The sequence below is a fragment of the Neolamprologus brichardi genome, chromosome 14 (assembly GCF_056152115.1).
Source record: "Neolamprologus brichardi isolate AB-2024 chromosome 14, ASM5615211v1, whole genome shotgun sequence".
NCBI lineage: Eukaryota > Metazoa > Chordata > Actinopteri > Cichliformes > Cichlidae > Neolamprologus > Neolamprologus brichardi.
The window spans coordinates 17,808,548-17,834,473 of NC_142117.1; the positions used below are offsets into that span (position 1 = coordinate 17,808,548).

A 25,926-nucleotide genomic window follows, 5' to 3' on the forward strand; every position below is an offset into this window, starting at 1 on the left:
TCAAAATCGTGACTATAGTCATGATATCCTGGAGAATCAAACCGAAATCTTACAGATTAGTCAGGAAGCTTGAAGAAAATACAGGAGAAACTTTTATCACTGCTGATACTAAACTAATAATAATACAAATATTTTCTCTGCATTTTTAACTATATATCCGGTACTGTCTTTCAAGATTTTTTTTAATACTGAGCAATACAGATAAATAAGATTTATATTTAATAGATTCACATCCTTTAATGCTTACTTGAAAAATAAAGTCTGGAGATCTACTGTAAGGAGGAGAAATAGGTTCTTCTGCTTGCTCTTTAGTCATTTGAATATGAAATGAGTAACCTGAACTTATTCTCGTATTTAATTTTCCCTTTCAGATGAAGAATCACGTGAAGATTTAGGAGAATTTTGCAGCATGAGCAGACTGAGCATTTCACTTGGCTCATCTGTGTTCCTACCATGCACTGCTCGGCCAGCCAGTTCCAACTGGGTGACATGGAGCCACATTCCCAACATGTTAAGTACCAGGACCCCAGAAATGGCAGAGTTAAAACCTTTCCATTTTGGAGCTTGGAGGGAAACTACTCCATCAGAATTGATGATCTTGGGTTAACAGACCTCGGATGTTACTCCTGTATACAGGGTGAAAACTGTTTTCAAGTGGTGATGGTTGAAATAGGTAAGTGGATTTTTTTATTTGTTTGAGCTAAGTTGAGCAGCACCCTGCAGTTTCTTCCTTTTTATGGTCACAAACCTCAGGCTCAACATACACAAAAGGACAAATGAATAAGCTACTGTTTCCTATGATTAATATGTTGTAGAACCACGTGCAGGTACAAGGAGGGACATGCAGACGATTTACATCTGTGTTAGTGTGGCTGCTCTCCTTCTGCTGTGTGTTGGCGTCTACACCTGCAAGAAATGCATAGGTGAGAACATGACATGTCTGACATTCTCATTCAGTAGAGATGGTAAAAGAATCTGGGTGGTTGAATTGCTAAGTGGGTAAAATTTACCTTACAACATTGATTATAAAGCAATATTGTAAGCTTCCTGTATATAATGATGTGACTGTTGACATATTTATGTGTATTTTAAATAATCTGTGTGACTCAGGCAGAAACATAATGATAATGATTGTGTTTGGGAAGTGTAAAATAAAATCTGTTCTTTGTGTACAGGAACAAAAAGGTAAAGGACAACAGAATTTTCCACTCCTACATGTTCATCTTCAGCAGAGGGGGGAAAACAAACAAAAACTAAAGAAGAAAAGCCTAAAAAGAACGCAAAGAATAATGATAAAATATATTCAACAAATAAATAAATTATTCACAGCTAAAAAGAAAAAATCATTGTTAATTCTGCTCTGTTACTTTTTCGTTTTGTATATAATCCAACTTAATTTGATTTCTTGTGGTTACTTTTTCCTTTAAATTGTTTTTTGGTGAACTGTGTGTTCCATCATTGTAACACAGGTCTATGCCTTACTTTCTGGTTGAATCATTATAATGTTCTGTGAACTGTTTTGGACTATTATTAAATAAATCAAAGAAGAAATTTGCAGGATGATGATCAATGGAGATACAACTTCCATTAAACCATAAATGGAATTTAAGGTTTAATGCATTAAATCATATTTGTATATAGCCTATAGTGTAGCTCCAACACCCTCGAGCTCAGGAGAAAAGTGAATGAGGGCACGCTGTTGAACAAAACATGCTTCAGAATTATTTCCATACCTCACCTGTACTGGCTGGTTAACGGGACAGACAACAACAATCCAAAATAAAGAATGAAATTCACACCTCTTTTGTTACACAGCATTTTGAGATCCCACTCTACTTTCTAGTCTGTCACTTTGGACTGGCTTCAGGTTTTTCTTTATTCAAGGATTAAAATGGGGTTTTGGCAGGCAAACACAGTCCAAACATCAGTGACAGAACCAATCAAAAGCTATTTTATTTTTTATTTTCTCTCTGTACTTGTTGTAAAAAAATAAAATTAAAAATAAAATTAAAAAAGTACTGCCTGAACTCACATCGACATCTGGCAGCTGTTGTGTGAAGGTTAATAGAGCAAAGCATTTTGTTAGATGCATGAAACTGTTGGTTTTGTGGTTTTCTTCTGTGAAGCTTAAAGGGTTTACTAAAGCATTACCAGGTGGCAGCTTACATTGTTAGAGATGCTGATGAAGATGCACGCTGCCGGGTGGAGTTTCGTTTTTGCCCTGTGTTTCATCTGTGTGTCTCTAAATGGTAAGTGATTTTTTCAAACCTTTAAAAAGTGTGAATACATGCTAATAAACTTTCATGTAAAAAATCAGTTTTGCTAAAAAATTAAAAGAAATAAATACTACAACACGAGCAACAACACAAACATCAGCTTTTTAAAAATATATATTGTACATTATTCTTTTGATTGCATATTTTTGGTTATATGTTTCCTGAGCTTCATAGCATCGTCTAACATGTCTAACATATTTTTAGAATTTAAATATATGTTGTCAAAATTAATGGTGACATCCAAAATCATTTCAAATTGTATTTCAAAGCAATAGCAAAATAGAGAACCGCATCTGCTTTGTCTGGTTTTTGATCTGATTTCCATCTTCATCTTCATCTTGTATTCACAGTTGATATACTTTCAAAATTGTCTAAACTTGATAGAAGAATAAACATGTAGAAAGACCAGTGTTTACAATTAGTCTGAAAAACATTTATATTGAGATAGCAGGGGTGTCTGACTTAATTCATATTAATTAATCAATTACTGTATTTTTTTACAGTAATGCATGCAAAGTTTTCTTGAGTCGGTGCACCAGGTGTCTTCATTAGTGTGAGCTCTGAGGTGTGCAGAAATTATTCGAAAATAATTTTTAACTGTATATATATTCCAACATTTTTCCTCAATAAAAAAAAGAAGAAAAAAATCAAAGAACAAAAAATACATTTTTTAAATATAGTATCATAGGGTCAGTTTTTTCCTGTTATGTAGGCAGGTCATATTAATGGCCTAAATCAGCTGTGTCATTGAAACATTTTATTTTAGCTCGCCTGCTGAATTCCTTCTGTCATAATAATTCATACATTTTAAAAATGTACTTTTTTAAAGTTATTTGAAAACATAAGAGTTGCGAATAGCTGCTGTAAGGATGAAAAAGAGGTTCTTGTGTTGGCTTTTTTTCATCAGAATATGAAATGATCATACTTGACTGTATTTCATTTTTCCCTTTAAGATGAAAAATCTTGTGGGCATTTTGAAGACTTCTGTGAGAAGATCAGTATGACCGTTTCAATTGGCACGTCTGTGCTCCTACCATGTAACCTTCAACCACACAGCTCCAACTGGGTGACATGGAGCCACGCTGCCACAAAGCAGGCAGAGATGGTCCAGCTTTCATCTCAAGGGCATGTTAAGTTCCTGGACCCCAGGAATGGCTGAGTTAAAGTCTTTTCAAACGAGCAAAGAGACGGGAACTACTCTATCAGAATTGATGAGCTTGAAATATCTGACCTTGGATGTTACCACTGTGGGCGGCAGTGTTTTCAAGTACAATTGCCAGAAACAGGCCTAAGTAAGTTCATGTCTGTTTGTTTGTTTGTTTTTTAAAAAACTATTCAACATGAAGGAGCAGCCGGGGTCACAAACTTCACAGCCTAACACAGGACAAATGCTGTTTCCTGTTGAAAACGTCTCATTAAACCACAACTTATCATGCAGGTTCAAGCCAAGGCTTCCAGCCACTGATTTCCATTGTTACTCGTGTGGCTGCTGTACTTCTGCTGTGTGTTGGTGGCTACTGCTGCTACAAATGCATTTGTAAGGAAACATTATGTCTGACATTCTCCATCAATAAAGAGGTAAAAGAATCTGGTTAGTTGGGGATTGATTAGTAATTTAACACCTGTCTCATTTATATTTCAGCTCACTGTAACAACAAAACAAAGGACAGTGCAAACAGTCCCACAACTGCAGGTAGTGAGGGTAAGCATTCATTTCAGATCTTGTAATGAAATGAAGGCCAGACAAAAGGAAATGTTCTTTTGTCCGTCCTGCTCTACAGAGAGAAAAATCTTTTTTCCTCAGACTTTTGTACAACAGATACTTAATAATTCATAATATAAATGTATTTTTAAATGAACCCCAACCAGTCTAAAATTTTCATTTTGTATTGTCTAATAGCCTGATGTAAAAAACAAAAAAACAAAAAACACACAAAAAAATGCAGGTGCATCACGGAAGAAAATAGGTTAGACTACTGAAATAATTTTGTTAGGCTGTGGCTTCTTGGGCAATATTGCAAGCCTCCTATATGTAATAGTACTTTTGCTGTGAGTTTCAAATAATCAACAATTATCAGTCAGGCAAGAAAATACAATGTGCTCTATATCTGGGGAATATATGATAAAAAAAAAACTTTTTTTAAATGTACAGGAGCAGAAAAATTAAGGGCTACTGAAAACTTCCTCCTTCTCACTTTCATCTTCATAAGAAGAAAAAAAAAACCCCAAAGAAGATGCAGAAGACAAAAGACAACCACAAAGAATTATTTAGCTAATTGTGCAGATAAAAAAAAAGAAAATTAGATTGTTAACTCTGTTGTAGCATTAAGTTACCCTGATCTCATTTCTTGCAGTTTTTTTCCTTACAAACGTCATTATGTTTATAAAAGAAATAGAAAATAAATCAGTGTAAATTCGCACAGGTATTTGTCTTCCTTTTTCCCAGTATAATTATAAAGTAGGCAAAGGTGAACAGCACTTAATGTCATTTTTTTTTCTATACATGTGTAACAAGTAACATATACTTTTTACTTCTGAAATGAGACATGGGGGTTGGTCTTTTGTTTCACACCTCACTGGTTTATGCATAGCTCTAACTCTTTGATATTATATTGAGACCCAACTTTCTTGCACTGTGTGTGTGTGTGTGTGTGTGTGTGTGTGTGTGTGTGTGTGTGTGTGTGTGTGAATTGATTGCAGTGGTTTCAAAAGAGAAGGTCTGTTGTAAAAATACAGCAATTATAGTTGACACTACAACTACAAAAAGACTAAGGTAAATAAAAGAAATGTATATGTTACATTCAATTAAAACATACACAGACCTTATTAACTTCACTATTCATTCCCAAAAATACCTAATCAAATTTGCAGTTTAGTGTCATCTTTTCACTTTTAGTTTTAAAGACCTCAGCTGCAGCTTGGAAATTGGAGGAGCATATATGTAATTATATACTCAGTATAATGTTAGCAGATAATACAGAAGCCAGTTTACAGGCTTCATTATAAGAAAAAAAGTTCTGCTGCTTATGAACGCAGACGGACATACAATCCTGCTGCTGTAGTATGCTGTTAGTCGTCATTTGTCACATGATGAACATCACACACTGATTTCATACCATCAGTGACTTCCCCATACTGTTTTGACTATTATTATATCAATTAAATAAAAAAAATCTAGTAGCAATAATCAGTGGAGGTACACTTTTCCTTAAGAATAACTCATATCTGTGTTTAGCCAATAATACATCTGAAACACTTTCAGGTTCAGGAGATGAATAGGGAGAGAAAGCAAGCTTTTCTCAAAGGGAGCTGCTGTGCCTGATTCTGATACCCCAGTTTGGGACATTCATGTCAAAGTCACAGTCATGGTATCTCCACCTTAAAGATCATCAGCACAGTAGCAGACTAGTCAATGGATATGTTTTATCCTAAATATTCAGAATTATCTATCAGTATGTGACAAACAATACAAAACAACAGTTCTGTTTTTCACTTCAACAGGTCACGCGAAGAGTAAATCCCAAGAGAAGTCCTGACTTGATCTGTAGATATATTAGTGATGGAATAATTCTGTTTTCTTTCTTCGTTTGTTTTTGACTTCTTTAAAGTGATACATGTTGCATCTACTAAATATATAAATTTTACTTCCCACAGGAAGTAAAATGCACTGTACGTGTGGGAGTTGTTTTTATTAAAGTTCATCAAATCATTGTCTTAGATAGAAATTAGTTACGTCATGATGATATCCAGAAATGGATCCTTAGAGCACTAAGGTAAAAATGTATATTGCTTACATTTAATAAGAGGTTGTTATAATAATGTGGTTTGTAAGAGATCCTGTTACTGCTTTTATAAAGAGTAATGTAAAGAGAAAATATTTTAATACATGGTGGGGTTACGGTTTTATATAGATTTATGGGTGGATTGGCAACTTTCCCTCTCATTAAGTTTTAATTTCAATAAAAGTAAAAATAGAAAAAAAAAAATCCATCTACTTTTATTGTGAAGGTGCCTAGGTCATGTGTCCAAAACAGGACCAATAGAAATAGAGAATGACTTTAGTTTGCGGAAGTCGAGGAAGTAGCGTGTCGCCTTCGAAACGAGAGGACCAAGTTTTTAAATTAGCTGAAGCTCTCTAAAGTTTTATAAAGACTCTGGCTACAAAGATTAATTTCAGTGTGCTCTGCGCTGTTAAGGTCAGTGTTTCACGTGTTTAACTGCTCGCACGGCTCACCACACGCAGTTTTGTCGGTTATGTCCAAATCAGCGAAATGGAGCCCAAAAGAAAACGAGTCAAAACGTCTGCCCATCTACCAGCACAAAAGCAAACTAATTCAAGCTGTCAGAGACTGCAGCTTCCTGGTGGTCACCGGTGAGACTGGCAGCGGGAAAACCACACAACTCCCACAGTACCTGCGTGAAGCAGGTAAGCTGACTTTTACTGTCAAACAGACATACTCAATAATTCTGCACGTAAATTCACCATATAAGTGCAGTGTACCTGAACTGAACCGTCGGAATAGTGCGACGTGTGGCGACCATTAAATGAAAACGATGACCAACTTTCGTCTGTTTGTTGTTTCCAGGTTTTTGTAAAGATGGCAAAATTGGCATCACTCAGCCGCGCAGGGTCGCAGCCATCACTGTGGCCCAGAGGGTAGCCCAGGAGATGCAGTGCACTCTGGGAAAGGAAGTTGGCTATCAGGTCCGCTTTGATGACTGCACGTCACAGGTAAAAATACATAAAAATCCAATAATTATACTACTACTACCAATAATAATAATTTATCCCCTGCAGAAAATAGGTGTTTTCAGTATTTTTTTGACACACACTTGTTTGTGCCTGAGCCAGGACACGGTGGTGAAGTACATGACAGACGGCTGTTTGCTGAGGGAGGTTCTGGCAGACCCTGCACTCTCTCAATACAGTGTTATAATCTTGGATGAAGTCCATGAACGCAGCCTTAACACAGTGAGTCACCCTCCTCACCGAGAGTAATTAACATCATGTTATTGAGACACTGACACACAACAAAGCTTATCAACTCCCTTAAACCAAAAAGCTAAATTACAGGTTTTAAAATATATATATATATATATATATATATATATATATATTTATACACAGACATAGAGGACAGTTACAAGTACCTGGGGATCCCGCAGGCGAATGGGAACCATGAAGAGGCCACTAGAAAAGCTGCTACCACTGAGTACCTGCAGAGGGTCAGGCAAGTCCTGAGGAGTCAGTTGAACGGTAAGAACAAGATCCGGGCCATCAACACGTACGCTCTGCCCGTGATCAGGTACCCTGCTGGGGTAATAGGCTGGCCAAAGGAGGAGATAGAAGCCACTGACATAAAGACAAGAAAACTCCTTACCATGCATGGAGGGTTTCACCCCAAGTCCAGTACGCTAAGCGGAAGGAAGGGGGCCGGGGACTGGTGAGTGTCAGCACCACAGTCCAGGATGAGACAACGAACATCCAAGAATACATCACGAAGATGGCCCCAACTGACAGCGTGCTCAGTGAATACCTCAGGCAGCAGAAACCCAAGAAAGAGGAGGGAGACGAGGAACCATTATGGAAGGACAGGCCCCTGCACGGTATGTACCACCGGCAGATAGAGGAGGTGGCTGATATCCAGAAATCCTACCAGTGGCTGGACAAAGCTGGACTGAAAGATAGCACAGAGGCACTAATCATGGCAGCACAAGAACAAGCTCTGAGTACAAGATCCATAGAGGCTGGGGTCTATCACACCAGGCAAGACCCCAGGTGCAGGCTGTGTAAAAATGCCCCAGAGACAATCCAGCACATAACAGCAGGGTGCAAGATGCTAGCAGGCAAGGCATACATGGAACACCATAACCAAGTGGCCGGCATAGTGTACAGGAACATCTGTGCCGAGTGTAACCTGGAAGTCCCGAGGTCAAAATGGGAAATGCCCCCAAGGGTGGTGGAGAATGACCGAGCTAAGATCCTGTGGGACTTCCAGATACAGACGGACAAAATGGTGGTGGCTAACCAACCAGACATAGTGGTAGTAGACAAACATGAGAAGACGGTCGTAGTGATCGATGTAGCGGTTCCGAATGACAGCAATATCAGGAAGAAGGAACACGAGAAGCTGGAGAAATACCAAGGGCTCAGAGAAGAGCTCGAGAGGATGTGGAGGGTGAAGGTAACGGTGGTCCCCGTGGTAATCGGAGCACTAGGTGCGGTGACTCCCAAGCTAGGCGAGTGGCTCCAGCAGATCCCGGGAATAACATCGGAGATCTCTGTCCAGAAGAGCGCAGTCCTGGGAACAGCTAAGCTACTGCGCAGGACCCTCAAGCTCCCAGGCCTCTGGTAGAGGACCCGAGCTTGAAGGATAAACTGCCCGCAGGGGCGTGCTGGGTGTTTTTTTTATATACATATATACATATATGTGTATATACATATGTGTGTGTATATACATATATATGTGTGTGTGTGTGTGTGTGACGTCATATCTGTGGTGGGCCAAGGTTCACATGCACCCATCATGGGCGCTAGGGCTGCCACAAACAATTATTTTGATAGTCGACTAGTCACCGAACAAGACACCGGAGGACATTCTAGAGCAGGGGTGTCAAACTCAAATACACAGTGGGCCAAAATTCAAAACTGGAACAAAGTCACGGGCTAACATTAATATTTATTGAAAAAAAAATCTTCCTCTAGATATAAGAATGAATCTTTTCTTATGGACTCAAACAAGTTTTGCTGAAAAACTGAATATGGAACAAGCAAAGCTTAATACTAAACAATATATATATTAGCTGTATAATACCAGTAGGCCAGCTCTAATAGTAATTTGGTATGGCTTTGCGGGCCAAATGTAATTAGGCTGCGGGCCAAATTTGGCCCGCGGGCCAGAGTTTGACACCTATGTTCTAGAGCATCTCACTCTTCTGATAATCAGTTGTCTGCTTGATGTTTATTAAGCTGTGTAAAAACTATTACTTTAATTTCAGCCAAACCAATTTCCTTAGGAACAAATAAAATACTGAAAAAATTCAAGTTATCTAAGTGACTTATATATCATGTTTAACCTGAGTAGTGAAAGACGGCGGTGGGTTTGAAAACGATTTGCCGGGAGTCCGGTGTTCTCACGGGCTCTAGTGAGCTTTGCCCCCGGCTAGCTATCGAACTAGTGGGTAACAGACGTCTCCGAAAACGTCGGAGCACTTTTGAAAATATGTGGTGTCTTGATAAACTGAGCAGATATTTGAGGTTTACACAGCTACATTCTTGCCTGAAATATGTTAAATGTTTATTTTGTGACCCAGAAAGAATAATAACAGTAATATTAAAACTAATTAGCTGCTGCCATTGTTGGAAACTGAGCAGGGCCGCGCTATGAATTCTGGGACACAGCTTCTTCTTCTTCGGGGTTTAACGGCAGCTGGCATCCTTGTACATGCAGTGCTGCCATCTCCTGTTTCAGTCCGTTATTACACTCTTAAATTCTACTACTTATTCCTGCGTCTTTTGGGATCTTACAAAGCTTCAAACGACACGTCAGCCATTAAATTAGACGTCGACGATTTTGATTGTTGACGTAATGGTGACTAGTTGACTAATTGTGGCAGCCCTAATGGGCGCTTCACAAAGAACTGTTTTTAATTTGGTCCAGTGAGTCAGTGTGTCACCCAGCCTTCCCCGATTCTAACATGGGATGATTATTCAAATTAGTCTCACCTCAGCATTTCCACAGAAGTCCTGCTACAATCGTACTCTGCAAATGTTTTGGTAGTTAGAGGAGCATGCACTGTGTAGTCTTTAAAACAACATAGAAACATTAGATTAGTTAGAACTCATCTCTCAAGATAGCAAATATACAAAATGATTTAAAAAAACCGCATAGGAGACTGAAACACTGAATGGGGTAAACAGCTGCACTAAAGTTATCCATTCAAATACTGCCACCTTTTGGTGAAAGTTTTGTTTCCCCGTCTAAGTTTGTTTCTCTGTGTGTTTTATTACAAGGACATTCTCCTGGGTTTAATAAAGAAAGTCTTCACTGACCCAGCCAAGGCCACCAAGGGCCGATCCTTCCCTCTGAAGGTGGTGGTGATGTCGGCCACTTTGGAAACGGACAAACTATCAGCTTTTCTTAGTAACTGCCCCGTCTTCGCTATTCCTGGGAGGACGTTTCCTGTAACCTGCACGTTTGGGTCGGCTGTTGGACCTAAAGATCTGGAAAGCACTGGTTATGTAAAAGAGGTACTCAGGGTCATCTGGAAATCAGGCACTGCTTTAGCCAATAATAAATATTAGTGATTAGGTGAGCTTAGATATGTTGTAGATTGATGTGTTTGGCTGGCGTTTATCAGATTTTACACCTTCTGCTCCACAGGTTGTGAAAGTGGCTTTGGACATTCACACTAGTGAAATGGCTGGGGATATTCTGGTGTTTTTGACAGGCAAATAATGATTAGTCTTCATCAAATATCAAGATTGCAATATACCCATTAAAAATAATATTGATAGTCAGCCACATTATTTCCTTTTTTTTTGACAGGTCAGTCTGAGATTGAACACGCCTGTGACATGCTGTTCGAGAAAGCCGAGTGCATAGACTATCGCTATGATGTAACAGACCAATCAGTGGATGGCCTTCTCATTTTGCCCCTTTATGGATCCATGCCGACTGGTAAACACACACAGTTGTGTCAGATTGAAGCCAGTGTCAGCTTTGTGTGGTATTACTGTGATGTCATCTTCTTTTCTTTCTTTCTTTTTTCCTGTCTTAGATCAACAACGGCAGATCTTTCAGCCACCACCTCCAGGAATAAGAAAGTGTGTCGTGGCCACAAACATTGCTGCAACCTCTCTCACCATCAATGGCATAAAGTGAGTAAAGACCGTGGGTCCAGTGGTTTAACAGTCTCTCTCACACCTTTTGGCAAACACATCGCCATGCCATTCTTGTCCACATTTAGGTACATTGTGGACAGCGGCTTCGTGAAGCAGCTCAACCACAATTCGAGGGTGGGCATGGATATCTTGGAGGTTGTGCCTATTTCAAAGTGAGTTTCCGAAAAAATTAAGTCATTTTAGACCTGCGTACAGCTTTAACTTGATGTATCTTATTTGTAATCAGGAGTGAGGCGCAGCAGAGAGCGGGTCGAGCTGGAAGAACTTCAGCTGGGAAATGTTTCAGAATCTATACCAAGGAATTCTGGGAGAAGTGTATGCCTGAATACACAATTCCAGAGATCCAGAGGACGAGTCTGACCGCTGTGATACTCACGCTGAAGTGCCTGGGAATTCATGATGTCATCAGGTATGTTTTTACCTCATTCTGTCTCAGTTTCTTATTCAGTGTAGTTTAACTAACTTTGCCTTCCTGTTGTCACCGATTTATTCATTAACAAGGTTGATTTGTTTTTAAGGTTTCCTTATCTGGACTGTCCAGAGGAAAGGTTCATACTAGAAGCACTAAAGCAGCTCTACCAGTTTGATGCCATCGACAGGTGAGTACAGTGGATTTAAAAGTCTACACACCTCTATAAAAGTTACATTTTTTGCAATGTAAAATAATGACAGCAAGATAAATCACTTCCAAACTTTAATGTTAACTATAAGATGTGCCACCCAATTAAAAAAAACAAACATGAATGCGTAAGTGTGTACACTCTTTTATAATAAGTGATATGACTATGGTCAAAACACATCAATCACCAATCTGCCATCAGTTAAAGTTCAGCTGTTCTTGTAGGATTTTGCTTACATTTACTTTAGTTGCATCTTACAAGCTGGTCCACAAAGAGCTTACAAAGCATCATCGTTGGAAGGACAAAACTTTAGGTCATTAAATACACCACAAAACACAGCAAAGATTATCATCAACAAGTGGAGAAAATATTGTGCAAATGTTACTTCTGTAAATATCCACTCAATGAGCGCTCAAAGTGCTTTCTACCACAAGTTTCATTCATCCAGTCACACGCACTCATACAGTGATTTTATGTATTACTTAAGTGCTTTATAACACTCACATACACTTTACGGATGCACTGAGGGCAACTGAGGGTTAGGCATCTTGCCCAAGGATACTTCGACATCAGGACTGGAGGAGTCGGAGCAATCCACCAACCATCTGATTGGTAGATAACCCACTCTACTGACTGAGCCACAGTGACATTACTGTGAAAAGGACTACAGGAGCATTAAAGGAGCTGCTGGAACTTCTGGCAAGAACTGGTTGTGCACTACATGTGACAGCAGTCCCTGTGGTTAAGGATGGCAAGATGGAAGCCTTTTCTTATAGAGAAAAACATCTGATCCCAGCTAAATCTTGCATACATTGAACAAACATGAAGTCTTCCAAAACTGTGTTGGAAAATATGTTATAGTGTGATGTGGCCAAGGCTGAACGTTTTGGTCATAATTCCAAAAGGTTTGTTTGGCAGAAAAAACAGCATTGCACATCACCAAACAAGCGCCATACCCATGGTGAACCATGGTGGTGGCAGGAACATGCTTTAGAGGCTGTTTTTCTTAAGCTGAGACTGGAATTTTAGTCAAGTGGGAGGAAATTACAAACAGTTCCAAATATCAGTCATTTTTGTCATAAAATCTTCAGGTGTCTGCTAGAAAGATAAAGAGGAATTTCACCTTTCACCACAACAATCCAAAGTATACATCCAAATCATCAAAGTAATGGCTTCACCAGTAGAAGATTGAAGTTTTAGAATGGCCCAGCACGAGCCCAGACCTAAATTCAATGGAAAATCTCTGAAGTGACCCGAAGAGGGCTGTGCACAGGATATGCTCTTGCAATCGGACAGCTTTGGAGCGCTTTTGCAAGGAAGAGTGGGCAAGTTACCAAGTTAACAATTGCTGTGCTGACTCCTACCCAAAAAGGACTCAATTTTGTATTAAAATCAAAAATGTCAACAAAGTGTTAGTGTTCATATTTATGCAACTAGATTATTGTACTTTAAAATTGTTTTTATCTAAGTTTATATTGTTTATCGGTTGAATTATATGTGTTCTAGATCACATTAACCGTGGAAACGATTCTGAAATTATTTATCTTGGTCTTGTGTTTTTTTTACATCACGAAACCATGGCATTTTATCAAGGATGTGTAGACTTTTTAAATCCAGTGTATTGTTGTTTTTCCAGGGGCACTAGTGGCAGTCTTGTGTAAATTTCATAAACTCTTATCCTCTTATCTCTTTGATGTTTGGTTCTGTAGAAGAGGAAATGTGACAAAGCTTGGGGAGCTGATGGTGGAGTTCCCCCTACACCCAGGCCTCACCAGGGCCCTGCTCAAGGCTGCCTCCCTCGGCTGCCAAGACCTGTTGCTTCCTGTGGCGGCCATGCTGTCGGTGGAGAACATCTTCATCAGGCCAGGTCCGCAGTAAATTTTAATGTTGATAATTTAAAGGAAATGTCTTCTAACAGAGACAATAAGCTATACACACAATACAGTCCATTTATTTACTGATATGCTGGTTTATTTGTGTATGTATTTCACATTCTACCAAATGGGGAAGGCAGGTGACATGGTATGAAATAAAGCTTTCGGCTCACAAAGTGTTGTCTGATCTCTTGTTCCCCTCAGGCCACCCTGATAAGCAGAAAGAGGCAGATAAGAAGCACCGAGCGCTGGCTGCAAAGACTGGCAGTATGAACGACTTTGCCACACTTCTCAATGTCTTTCAGTCTTGCAAATCCAGGTGAAGAAAATAATCGATTAGTACTAGAAGATGCATTTCTATTTTCCACGTCTTCCTCTAGAACTTCACATTGCATGACTTTATCTGTGAGCCACTGTGTGAGCCTCTTATTTGCTCTATAGTGATCGACCTTCAGCGTGGTGTAAAGAGAACTGGATCCACTGGAGGGCGCTGAAGTCAGCCTTTAGTGTGGAGACTCAGCTACGAGACATCCTCCACCGACTCCAGCAGGTAAAGCTTTTTGACATCCCTGCGACGCTCTGCTAATTTGTTCATATTGCTTCTCATTGTTTGTGGATCTGCCTGCTTGCTTTCTAGAAAAAAGATTTCCCTGTAGAAACATTTGATGGCAACAAGAGTGAACTCTTTAGGCGATGCCTCTGCACAGGATACTTCACTAACGTTGCAAGAAGGTATCTGAAATGATGCTATGCGGCCTCATTTGGGGATTTATTATATATAAAAGATAATAAAATCATGGTGGTTGTTGATGTATTGCTTTATCCCATCCCACATAGGTCTATTGGAAAGGTGTTTTGTACAATGGATGGCCATGGATCAATGGTTCACATTCATCCATCCTCATCTGTAAATGATTTTTAAAAATGTTTTTGGTTTAAATAATTCTCTGTATTCAAACTGCAACATAAACGTACTCTGAGTTTTTCTTGTGGCTTCAAGGTATTTGACAAGGAGGGAGAGCTGAACTGGGTCATCTTCCATGATGTGCTGGCGACATCACGGGTGTACATCCGGACTGTCTGTCCTATTCGATATGAGTGGGTGAAAGATTTATTACCCAAGCTCCATGAAGTAGACGCCTATGAACTGAGCAGTGTGGCGAGAGAAGAAGTTACAGCCGAGGAAATGACAAAATGGGAGTCCAGGGAAGCCGCCAAAAGACAATCAGGTTGTTAAAAGTAGAGTCTGAGGCAGAGCCTTCAGCTTTCAGGCCCCTCTTCTGTGAAACCAACTCCCAGTTTGGATTTGACTTCTCTCACCTCTTTTCATGTGTTATACACCACTCTAAATGTAATCATTCTGGTTCTGCAAGAGATTTATTCCTCTTAAAAGGGAGTTTTTTCTTTCCACTATGACCAAGTGCTTGCTTATAAGGGGTCATGGGATTTTCTCTGTATTTGTGTAGGGTCCTTACCTTACACTATAAAGCACTTTGAGGCAACTGTTGGTGTGATTTGGTACTATATTAAATTGAAGAGGATAAAACTGAATTGTCAGAATATGTATTTATGATGTATGTATTTATTTATTGTTATAAATATTGTGGTTCTTGGTCTGTACTCACATTACTGACAGATACCATCAAAAATAGCTCAAAGAGGGTGAATTTAAAAGGGTTAACCTGTGCGGTGCTTTTCTGTTTTTTTTTTTAATCTTCCAGAGGTTTCTGATGAGGATGCAATGAAAAAGCTGGAGAAGCGAAACGACGAAACCACAGTGAGCGAAGCTCGTGCTCGCTACTTGCAGCGAAAGCAGCAAAGGCAGCAGAGTAAAGCTCTCTGATGTTTTTAAGGAAGTGATTCATACGCTGGAATACAAAGGAGCAGTTTTAGAAGACATTTAAATAATAAAATGTGGTAATAAAATCGCCTCTGTCTTCTTTAATCCCTCCACTTTACATGCTACACTGCAGCTGTGACTCTGTTTGCTTTTAAAACTCCTAGCTGACTGACTTGAGATCCATTAACATTAATTTGGCTTGTTTCACACGACTGCCTCCCTGTCACTCAGTCCAGCTCTTTCAGGCTAAGGTTACAGCAAAGCACTTGATGTACTTTCACACTGACCGTTCAGGTGCAGTGGACCCCTCTGTGGTCTCGTACGTCACTTCCTTTTAGTGTGAGTCTGCGGGGCCGCTGTACTGTCTGGCTGGGACGGAGGGCTTCAGTGCTAACCTTATTAAACTCCAAAGAGGCGTTTTCTTTTCTCCTGGATTGTTCTTTTTAATTACTTGTCATCGCATTTAACTGCCCGGCACTTCGCACCTTAGTGGAATCTGTTCACTGGTCTGTTCACACACGTTTCAACAGAGCACTGCAGCAGCGACTTGAGCAAGCACGCCGCCGCTACCGCTGTTGTTGTCAGAGAAGAAAACAAGCTCGGCGAGCAGTCCGCTAAGCTGTGTGATCATTGACAGAGTTCAATACACACACGCTTCCAGCGATAACTGAGGGTAGCTCTGCGATAGCGTAGCTCCGAGCCTTTTTAAAGAAGCGACGGCTGGGACTTCTTCGTTGTCACTGAAGCCGAGGTAAGAACAACCAGAGTAACGAGAAATACCGCAAACGGCTAACTAACATGCTAACTAGCTGCTAGCTTGAGGGATATTTTGGCTAGCTGCCTTGTTTGGTCGTAATGCGGTCACGGTCAGTGTCCTCGCTGCTACCTGACGCGCCACTTGGCCTAGCTGCACATCGGCTATAATGTTAGCTGGGAGTGTTGTAACTACTCTACTCATAAGCTAGAGAAGCTTTGAGCCCGCTTTGGACTTGGAGGAGTAGCATTTGTTGACTTTGTTTCAGTTAGCTAGCTACACCACTGGAGGATGTGGACGTGTTAACGTTACGGTAATGTTTACGTTTGGCAGCTTGTGGTCGCGCTGAGTACGGTGCTTAGTTTTAAATTTGAATTAAATGATATTTTCCGACAGAGTAGCAGCATATGTGTCTGCTTGCCTCAGTTTCTTTAAGAGTTGCTGCATTTTAGGGCAAAAAACAACCTTAACGCTTGGCTGGTAGTGTTGGGAGGAGAGGTCACGTCTGTAAAAACAAAGGGGTGTAAGTTTACAAGGAAATGTCCTCCTTGTTTATTATCTCAGAGAGCAATTACCTATTATTCTGGCCAAGCTGTGATAACTAAGGATAGTCATAAAAAAAAAGAAAGTCTGAAGTCGAGGGGAGCTTTATCGGTTTCATCTTTGTAAACAAGGCAGTTCAAACAGTCTTTGTGACTGTACGCACTGTAATATTCAACCCCTTCATTTTCACCGAAACGCTGCGAAATTCCGGTAAACCTATTATCTAACATAAGCTGTTGATTCAGGACTGACCCTGGATCACCAAGGCCTCTCCACAAACATTTAACAAGAGCCGTTGTTGCTTTTTGACATTACACAGCGTTTCAGCCATTTCACTGTTAGATGAGCGGCATTGATTTCCTGATCACTTTCACTTGGCCATTGCTCGAATACGAGGATCTACTACGTTTGGCTATAACGTGACAGGAAAAAAAACAACCAATAAAACAAAACACCGGGGGGTGGTAAAGATTTGTCAGAGAGATTTGCATGAGATAATGATGACGGCACCCGGAGTGGTCATGAGTCAGTTTTCTTTTGTTGTGGAGTTGCTTTTCAAAGCGGCAGAAGGTGGAGAGTTTACTCAGGCACATTGCTGCAATGACAGCAGTCAGATAGGCATCAAGAGCAACACTTTTTTTTTCTTCTTTGTGCATGTGTGTCAGTTTCAGTTTATGTCTTCACCGTTTTGCTTCCTTTAGGCACCTTGTCTTCTCGTGTTCATTTTCGTTCCCCTGCACCTTAGTGAACATTAAAAACAATTACTTGAGGCTATGTGGTCCTATTCAAAGTGAGGAACCGAATTGTCCATTCAGGGAACGTTTTTAGTAGTTATCGATAACTAACATTACACTCTTTCCATAATCCTGTGCAGCTCTGTGTGTTTCTTATTTAAATGAATGTAGATAACCTATTTAACTTGGCTTTTTAACTGGCTTTGTTGTATTTTACCTTTCATGCTCTTCTTGGTTATTCTCAATTTAACTGGTGTGCTTGGTTCTTTCCTCCAGGTATTTCTTTCTTTTTTTATTGTTGTTATCTGAGCCACAGTGAGGCACTTGACCAATAAGAACAGCTTGCACAATTTCCACCAACCTGTCTGCAGCCCCCTCCCTACCCAGACAGTCTTCTGCCCCAGCATGAATGAAGTCAGTGTTGTGAGAGAGGGATGGCTCCACAAGAGAGGTAAGGGGACCTTTGTGTCCATCACCTGAGTCTGCATTAAATGACATAATTTTATATTTTAAGTATTAGCTACTTCTCGTGAGCTTGTCAGGGGTTCCTTTATTGACAGAGAACAGCTGTGACAGCCTTATTGGATTCCCAGTGTAATGATGTTCGAGTACATCTATAGGAAAGTCAGACATCACTGGCCTCTCTCTTTAAAAGATAAAAATAAATAAATAATCTGTTTTTCAGGTGAATATATTAAAACATGGCGTCCTCGTTACTTCATCTTAAAGAGCAATGGCTCCTTCATTGGCTACAAAGAGAAGCCTGAGGTGTCCAGTGACCACAACCTCCCACCACTCAACAACTTCTCTGTCGCAGGTCAGCTTTCCCTTCTGGCTGACAAACTTGAGTCAGTGCAATATCTAAACTCTGTTTTATTGTTGGTGCTTTCAGCTGAAGTGTCTGTGCTTTTGCAGAGTGCCAGCTGATGAAGACGGAGCGCCCCAAGCCCAACACGTTTGTCATTCGATGTCTGCAGTGGACCTCCGTTATTGAGCGGACTTTCCATGTAGACAGCAATGAGGAGAGGTAAGACTTATGCTCTCTGTGGGAAAAGTGTCGTTCACAGTGGCTTTAGGCTGGTGCATCTTAAAATTCAATTTACTTGTGAAAATGGCTTTTGTCTGTAATTTGTCTCTCCATACTACATAAATATCCTAAAAATGAACTTAAATATTGTTCAGAGATGACATAAACTCGGCTTGAGCTCAATCAACCTTGTTTTCTTTATCATCATTAGCAGAGTGCTGTTTCACTAGAGCCAGACTCCAGTTATTTATTATTTATATCCAGTTATTATTTAATTGCTCTGAAGTGGATTTTGCCCTTTCTTTTGTTTCAGATACATAACAATTTTAAATAAGTGAACTGATCATACATGTGCGGTCTTGGAGATTACAGATTTAAAACAACAGGAGAGTTTTATATAGCGTTGCCATGGTATCTAAATGTTGGCAATATGTTTTTTAATTTATATGATACAAAATCCTTTGTGTAACCAAGTTGATTTTAGTATGTAGTTTTGATCACATCTTAAAACAGCTTTAAAAGAATAAAAACGGAAAGACACAGAATGAACCAGAATTAATCCAGAGTCGATAAATGGGTCATTGTTAACCACACTCACTGAAAGCCATTTAGTTTCCAAGTATGAGCAGCCATCATAATCTAAAGAGAATTCAGGCCTGATTATTCACCTCTAACCCAAGCATTCGTCATTGGGCTTTGTTTACATCGTCTCTGCCAAGTAGCAAATCCCAGCAGCCCCTAGATGACTAGTACACGGATTATCCTCTACCTAAACTTAGCATGCTAGACTACAGATTTTCCCACTGAGATTTATTTAAATTTTGACTACTTTGATGCATGTGTGTTGCTCCAATCAGGGAGGAATGGATGCGATCGATCCAGGCGGTAGCAAACAGCCTGAAGAGTCAGCAGCAGGATGAGGAGCCCATGGAGATCAAATTTGGCTCCCCGAGTGACAGCAGTGGCATGGAGGACATGGAGATTGCTGTGTCCAAATCCCACACAAAAGTGGTCAGTATTTGCACAAGCAGTGCCTGGCAGCTGAGTGTATGCTGTGTTTGTCCAGCTAAGCTCATCTTTATTGAGCAAGTTGTTCAAACTTTAAGCCTCTTTCTCAAAGCTTTTTTTTCCCTTGGTTTTGATGAAGCAATCTTTAAATGAGTTCAGGGTAACATTTCATTATATATTTTATCCATTGCTAAGTCACTTCAATTGATTTTGAAGATTGTTGAAAATAACAACCAGTGAGGTTGTTATTGAGTATTAAAAACATATAACATGTATAGCTGTTAATGTGTACTGATCAAATACAAGTTTGTTGTTCTGTAAAGAAGTCTTAATTTATGGGGTAAAAGTGTTCCTATCATTTTATGGTCTTATCCCAGCTGAAGTGTTCTGCTTTACTTTGTGTTTGTGCGATATAATTCAAATTGTGATCTGCCTCCTTGTCACCTCCCTTACATGCTGTACACCAGAGGCCTGTACAAGTCTTTGAAGTAATTCTTTGAAATGAATATGAGTCCATCTTGTTGCTTTTGTTTCTCATGCAATATGAAAAATTAGCAATATTTTGAACTACATCATGGCATAACATGTTGCCTGTCATTAACACGAGAAATCAACATGCTAGGATACATCAGCAGTGTCCAGTGGCTGTTACTTTACATTTTAGATAGAGGTAGTTCTGATGTATTTATACATAAGAACACATCCTTCAGTTCGATCAGAGTTCGAAGAGGAAACATTGGTGGCATCTTTGAGAGTTGAGTTTCGTTCAAGAGCACTCGTAGACCCATTAATTTGTCTCGGCTGATCTTTGACCTCTGTTTTCTCAGACTATGAGTGACTTTGACTACCTGAAGCTTCTGGGCAAAGGGACATTTGGTAAAGTGATCCTGGTGAAGGAGAAGGCCACAGGGATGTACTATGCCATGAAAATCCTGCGCAAAGAAGTTATCATTGCTAAAGTGAGTCCTGTCACATCAATATGTGTAGTAGCAGAATTCTGAGCAGTTAGTTAGGTGTTGTTTACACTCCAAGTACTGAATGTGTGTTTATATTTAGGATGAGGTGGCACACACAGTTACAGAAAGCCGAGTTCTCCAAAACACACGGCATCCTTTTCTAACGGTGGGTAATGGTGCATCTATTGTTGTTTCAGTTTCTGCTTTCCTACAATGACTGGACTTTCATCACCATAACACAGTCAGTAATTCATCTTCCATCTTTTACAGACACTAAAATATGCATTTCAAACACACGACCGGCTATGCTTCGTGATGGAGTATGCAAATGGAGGAGAAGTAAGTCTTCCTCTTTCTCTTACTGTTGTGTCATTTCTTTGTGTGACCTTTTTGGAAAATGGCTAGTTGCAGAAGGGCAAAAACACAGAGGACACTGCAGTATTGGGTCACATTAATGAATAAAAAAGAATAGGTTTGATTTGAGAAATGTATTCCAATGTGCCTTTTTTTTTTTTTTCAGGAAATCCAATGTCTTGAGAGGATTTAAGAATATTTTTTTGAGCTCATTCCTGTTTTTAATTCTCTTGCAGCTCTTCTTTCACTTATCCCGGGACAGAGTATTCACAGAAGACAGGGCTCGATTCTACGGTGCAGAAATAGTGTCAGCACTGGAGTATCTTCATTCACGCAATGTAGTTTACAGGGACCTGAAGGTAGGATGATTTCTGGCTTTGACTGTATAACAGTAATGTATACATATATTAAGGAGGGATATATAGGGATGAGCTAGTAAGGGAGTAATGACTTGATAGCATCATTACTCCATGCAGCATCTCTGATGCAACACATCAAAACATCCAAGTTTTGCAGTCACACTGCAACAGGACAACAAATAAGCACTTTTAATATGTACAATAAGTATGCGATTTTAAATTAGTTTCCCAGCATGGCTGTGGGCTGATTTGCCTCTAATTTGAATTTCTCCCTGCACAGCTGGAGAACCTCATGTTAGACAAGGACGGCCACATAAAGATAACAGACTTCGGCTTGTGTAAAGAAGGGATCACAGACGGCGCCACCATGAAAACCTTCTGTGGAACCCCGGAGTACTTGGCACCAGAGGTAATTCAGTGGTTGCTTTTATTGTCATGTGGGTGGTTTGTGGACAGTATGATGTAAAAAGGCACCAGTGACACAGAGCTGGATGAGACAAGTGGGATAGATGATAAACAATATTACCTTGATAAAAGGACCAGTCACAGTATTCAAAGTGGCCATTTTATCAGAGGATGTCTGTTGCCACCTTGTTCCCAATTTTCTTTTGTGATTGAAAAAATGTTTACTGATATTCCTGCACCGCTATTTTCATTGTTTGGTTTCTTTCTCAACACTTTTCATTTCTATCTTGTCAGGTGCTGGAGGACAACGATTATGGTCGAGCAGTGGACTGGTGGGGATTGGGTGTAGTGATGTATGAGATGATGTGTGGCCGATTGCCTTTTTACAACCAGGACCATGAGCGCCTCTTTGAGCTTATCCTAATGGAGGAGATCCGCTTCCCCAAGAACCTGGCTCCTGAGGCCAAGGCCCTGCTGGCAGGCCTGCTTAAAAAAGATCCCAAACAGAGGCAAGTTGTCCCATCACAATAAGCACTACTTTATGAATATTATGAAGAATAATTAGAGAGAGAATTAAATGGCTAAGTTAAACCTTAAAGATTTTTACAGCCACTTAACCAAAAATAAACCGGCTAAAATATGTTTTTGATTAAAGCTTAAAATTCTTGAATGCATGAATATTTATTCATTGTTTTGAACTTTATCTGCAGCATAATGGATACTTGGCAGCAGTTCAGCTGCACTTGTTGCACTCTGTTAGTTTTCTGAATCGTCCACTGTGCTCAGGGGCACCATGTATTCAGCTATAAAAGGAGTAACCATGTTATTTAAGCCCATGTTCTTTCTTGATTTGTTTTGGCTCAGGATAATGGCCATAAACAGGAATGTGATTAATGTTGTTTTGACCAAGCACTGCGTTTCTGGTAATAGTTGGAGAACTGCTAATATTAGCACATTAAGGACTGCCTGCAGGCTTACTAACACATTGTATATGGTAAGGAAATGAAAAATAAATTTGTCTACAAATTGGTAAATATAAGTCAGTGGAGACCAACACAACAAGTATTTGTTGTGCCCATCTAATGACTGTGTTTTGTACATTTATTTGTAGCTGGTGAGTGTGTGGGTGGTGGTGACGATGATGGTGTTTTTGTTGTGTTTACAGGCTCGGAGGTGGTCCAGACGATGCCAAAGAAGTGATGAGCCACAAGTTCTTCACCTCCATTAACTGGCAGGATGTCATTGACAAAAAGGTGAGATGAAAACAAACGATGGGGGAAACTGGATGACCGGCATGCGAACTGACTGATTTCCTTCCTCTCCTCAGCTTATTCCACCCTTCAAGCCACACGTAACGTCCGAGACGGACACGCGCTACTTTGACGACGAGTTCACAGCACAATCTATTACAATAACTCCTCCAGACAAGTGTAAGTGCACTTAAGTGGCTGCTTTTCTTTGTGCTTGGATTTATTTTTCTAAGCAGCTCTGAGGATTTTGTTTTGTTTTTTTACGTCTAGTTTCATCTTTGTATCATCTTCTTCTCTCCCCTCCAGATGACAGTTTAGACGTAGAGGATTCAGATCAGCGTACTCACTTCCCTCAGTTCTCCTACTCTGCCAGCATACGGGAATGATCCCTCAGACTTTTGAATGAGCAGGCAGGCTGACACACGATCACAATCCCACATACACACTTGCACTGCTGAGGAAATTTGAACGACACCAACAATTTAAAAAAAAAAGAAAAAATAACAAAAAAAAATAAAGGAAAAAGAAAGTGGCACAAGACACATTTTCATTCTGTTTTTAACGCACACATACTGGCAAATCAGACAAGACACAGATCATAGTAGTAGGGAATGAACACACACAGACCCCGAATGACTGACCTCAGCAGGTTGGTGTGGATAGACTGGCAGCTTTGTCTCTGTAAGTCCTCTCAGGGCTTGCGTTAGGCTTCCCTGCGGGACCTCTGCTGCAACACATCAGAGCCTTGATACTTTGAAAACCAGGTTATGCCAGCAAGTAACACCTCTTTACCAGCTGTTCCATGCTTCACACACACAAATAAACACACACCAAAATCTACCAACTCATGCACAGACTGCATAAATGTACTTGATAGAGTTTTACAAAACTAGTATAATCAAGATTGGGAAAATCACAGCAATTTGATGATGGGGGAGACAAATTTTGATTTCATCACTTGTTACGGTTTTAAATGTAAAGCCATATTTCTGCATTTTTTTTTTAAATTTTTTTTTTAACAAGTGCTCTTTCTGGAACTTGCTGTTACAAATCAAGAGTGGGATTTTCCCTACAGTTGGGTTAAAGGGGGGCAATAAGGAAGAGGAGAAGGGTAAGGAGGGGTTGCCATTACTGTTTGCACTGCTTGTGTGTGTGTGTGTGTGTGCGTGTGTGTATGCAAATGGTCGAGCAGATGTGTGAACGTATGTGCATATAGGGTGCAAGAGAATGTATGAACAACCATTTTGAGTCTCAGCCATCCATTCGTGTCTGTTTTTATGCACGATGTTTTGTTTTGTTTTTTAACTCTGAACCTTTGCTGGAATATGGACAAGAGAGGACGCCTCAGAGCACACTAAACACGCTGGGTGTTTTGTTTTTGTTTTTTCTTAAGGGAACAGGCATGTCATTTATGATTGGCTGGCTTACTGCTAAGTTGAATCAGTCTGGATTATAAACTGGGATCGGGTGTATGGCTCACATTTGCTTTAAAATACTGCATTAAATTTATCTTGATGCAGCAGACAAGCTCTTAGCATCCAAAGTGTGCGACTAACTTGTAGCCAGTTGAAAGTCTAAGCAAGTTTTCCTTCAGGCTAGCCGAACTTCCATGTTGAAACAGTAGGAATAGAAAGGAATTCCCCCCCCCCCTTCCGTCTACAGAGACCAATCTAGAGGAGAACAGACATCTACTGCTCTCACTGTCTCACTGGAGAATTTGGCACCAGTCGTTTATTTTCAATCTGTATTATCAATTTTTTTTTTTTTTTTTGTGTGTGTGTGTGCTGTTTTGTTTTTTTAATTTAGCCCGTGGGTGTCTCCCCTGTATTTAGAGAATGAGCGTTCAATCATTGGTAAGAGGCCAAAATTTGACTGAGTTGTTAAACACTTCACATGATTCCACCTTTGATGTTTAGTCTTTGTGTTTTTAGGGTTTTTTTTTTTTTTTCTTAAATTCTGTGTTGAAGCACTTAAATCTGTGTAGCTGTACATCTGGAGCAACAGTCTGCAGGTTTACAATCAGACTAAAGGCTGCGTGAGCTGTTTGACCGACCTTCAGCCTGCGAAAGAGGAGGAACTGATGGAAACGCGAGCGCTGATGTTGAAATGATAAAAGCCCTGAACATGATATTGAAAGAGTACTCAAATTGATGAACGTGTATTCCATAATGCTGGAAGAGGATGCTGGTTGCTCTTTGAACTTAACTAAAGGAACATCAAAACTTTTTTTTTTTTGGATGTCATCATTTTTTGTTTTGTTTTGTTTTTTTTCCATCCCCCCCCTTCCCCCCATCTATTTCTCAAACCTTTGAAGACACATTGTCTTGTTTGAGTATACGTTATATAAGATATATATTAAACTTTTTTTTTAAACCACTTTCTTTTAAGTTCTTCATTTCAAGGGGATTCCTCGTGAGGATTGCTTATGTAGCAATTTGACTTGCATTGTCACATCAGACACATCAAAAAATGAACTTAATTGTTTTATTAATAATAATAATAATAATAATAATAACAATAAGCTGATATTAGAATAGCTTTATTGAGGGGAGGGAAAAAAATGGAAGTTTTTACTTAAAGAGACATTTGCCCCAAAATGGGTTAATTGTGAGCAAGCCAAGAGCAGCATTTGACTGAACTTACTGTGTATATAAATATTTTCTGCAACAAATCAGCATTCTCTGGGACATCCCTCGTGTCATGTCACATCTTTATTTCTTCAATTTTAAGTTTGTGTGAATGTTGTGGTGTGACAGAGCGTGCCTGTGAGTGAAAGTGGTGAAATGGACACGAGAATCTAAAGGCCCCTGCTCCTCAAATGATGATGATTATGTGGTGATCAAATGGCTTTGATTTACAGTTCACAACTCCAGCACCTCTTCTCACTGGCTCAGGCACAGCCATCATACTCTAGCCTAGCGTCCTGCGTTTTGGAAACAGCAGGATCAGATATCAGAACCATTGCACTGATGGACTCCACTGTGGACTTGCCTTCATTGCTATCACGGCCATAAGGGGGTG

General features: G+C 39.9%; 2 protein-coding genes and 1 long non-coding RNA gene across 4 annotated transcripts; all 3 read left to right on the forward strand.

Moving 5' to 3' along the window:
* The first annotated feature begins 377 nt into the window (after positions 1 to 377).
* LOC118455300 (uncharacterized) lies at positions 378 to 1,924 on the forward strand. Its single transcript, XR_004844089.2, has 3 exons — positions 378 to 673; positions 816 to 923; positions 1,176 to 1,924. It is a non-coding gene; the product is annotated as an uncharacterized LOC118455300 (long non-coding RNA).
* Positions 1,925 to 6,346: 4,422 nt separating this feature from the next.
* On the forward strand, positions 6,347 to 15,587 carry dhx40 (DEAH (Asp-Glu-Ala-His) box polypeptide 40). Its single transcript, XM_006804673.3, has 17 exons — positions 6,347 to 6,702; positions 6,863 to 7,008; positions 7,129 to 7,248; positions 10,291 to 10,527; positions 10,661 to 10,727; positions 10,826 to 10,957; positions 11,058 to 11,157; positions 11,247 to 11,333; positions 11,408 to 11,590; positions 11,700 to 11,780; positions 13,511 to 13,668; positions 13,880 to 13,994; positions 14,117 to 14,225; positions 14,313 to 14,407; positions 14,513 to 14,582; positions 14,676 to 14,904; positions 15,397 to 15,587. The coding sequence occupies exons 1-17, from the start codon at positions 6,531 to 6,533 to the stop codon at positions 15,516 to 15,518; spliced, it is 2,223 nt and encodes a 740-aa protein (XP_006804736.1). The 5' UTR covers positions 6,347 to 6,530; the 3' UTR covers positions 15,519 to 15,587.
* Positions 15,588 to 15,859: 272 nt separating this feature from the next.
* On the forward strand, positions 15,860 to 23,445 carry akt2 (AKT serine/threonine kinase 2). 2 transcript variants are annotated; one of them, XM_006804675.3, is made up of 14 exons: positions 15,860 to 16,266; positions 17,823 to 17,997; positions 18,232 to 18,363; positions 18,462 to 18,573; positions 19,431 to 19,584; positions 20,409 to 20,540; positions 20,638 to 20,703; positions 20,808 to 20,876; positions 21,128 to 21,250; positions 21,531 to 21,659; positions 21,950 to 22,164; positions 22,821 to 22,908; positions 22,983 to 23,085; positions 23,212 to 23,445. In XM_006804675.3, exons 2-14 carry the CDS (start codon positions 17,952 to 17,954, stop codon positions 23,289 to 23,291), a joined length of 1,449 nt encoding a protein of 482 aa, XP_006804738.1. In that variant the 5' UTR covers positions 15,860 to 16,266; positions 17,823 to 17,951; the 3' UTR covers positions 23,292 to 23,445. The 2 variants fall into 2 exon arrangements, with proteins under 2 accessions (XP_006804738.1, XP_006804739.1); XM_006804676.3 differs by lacking the exon at positions 15,860 to 16,266 and adding an exon at positions 16,357 to 16,582.
* The last annotated feature ends 2,481 nt before the right edge of the window (positions 23,446 to 25,926 follow it).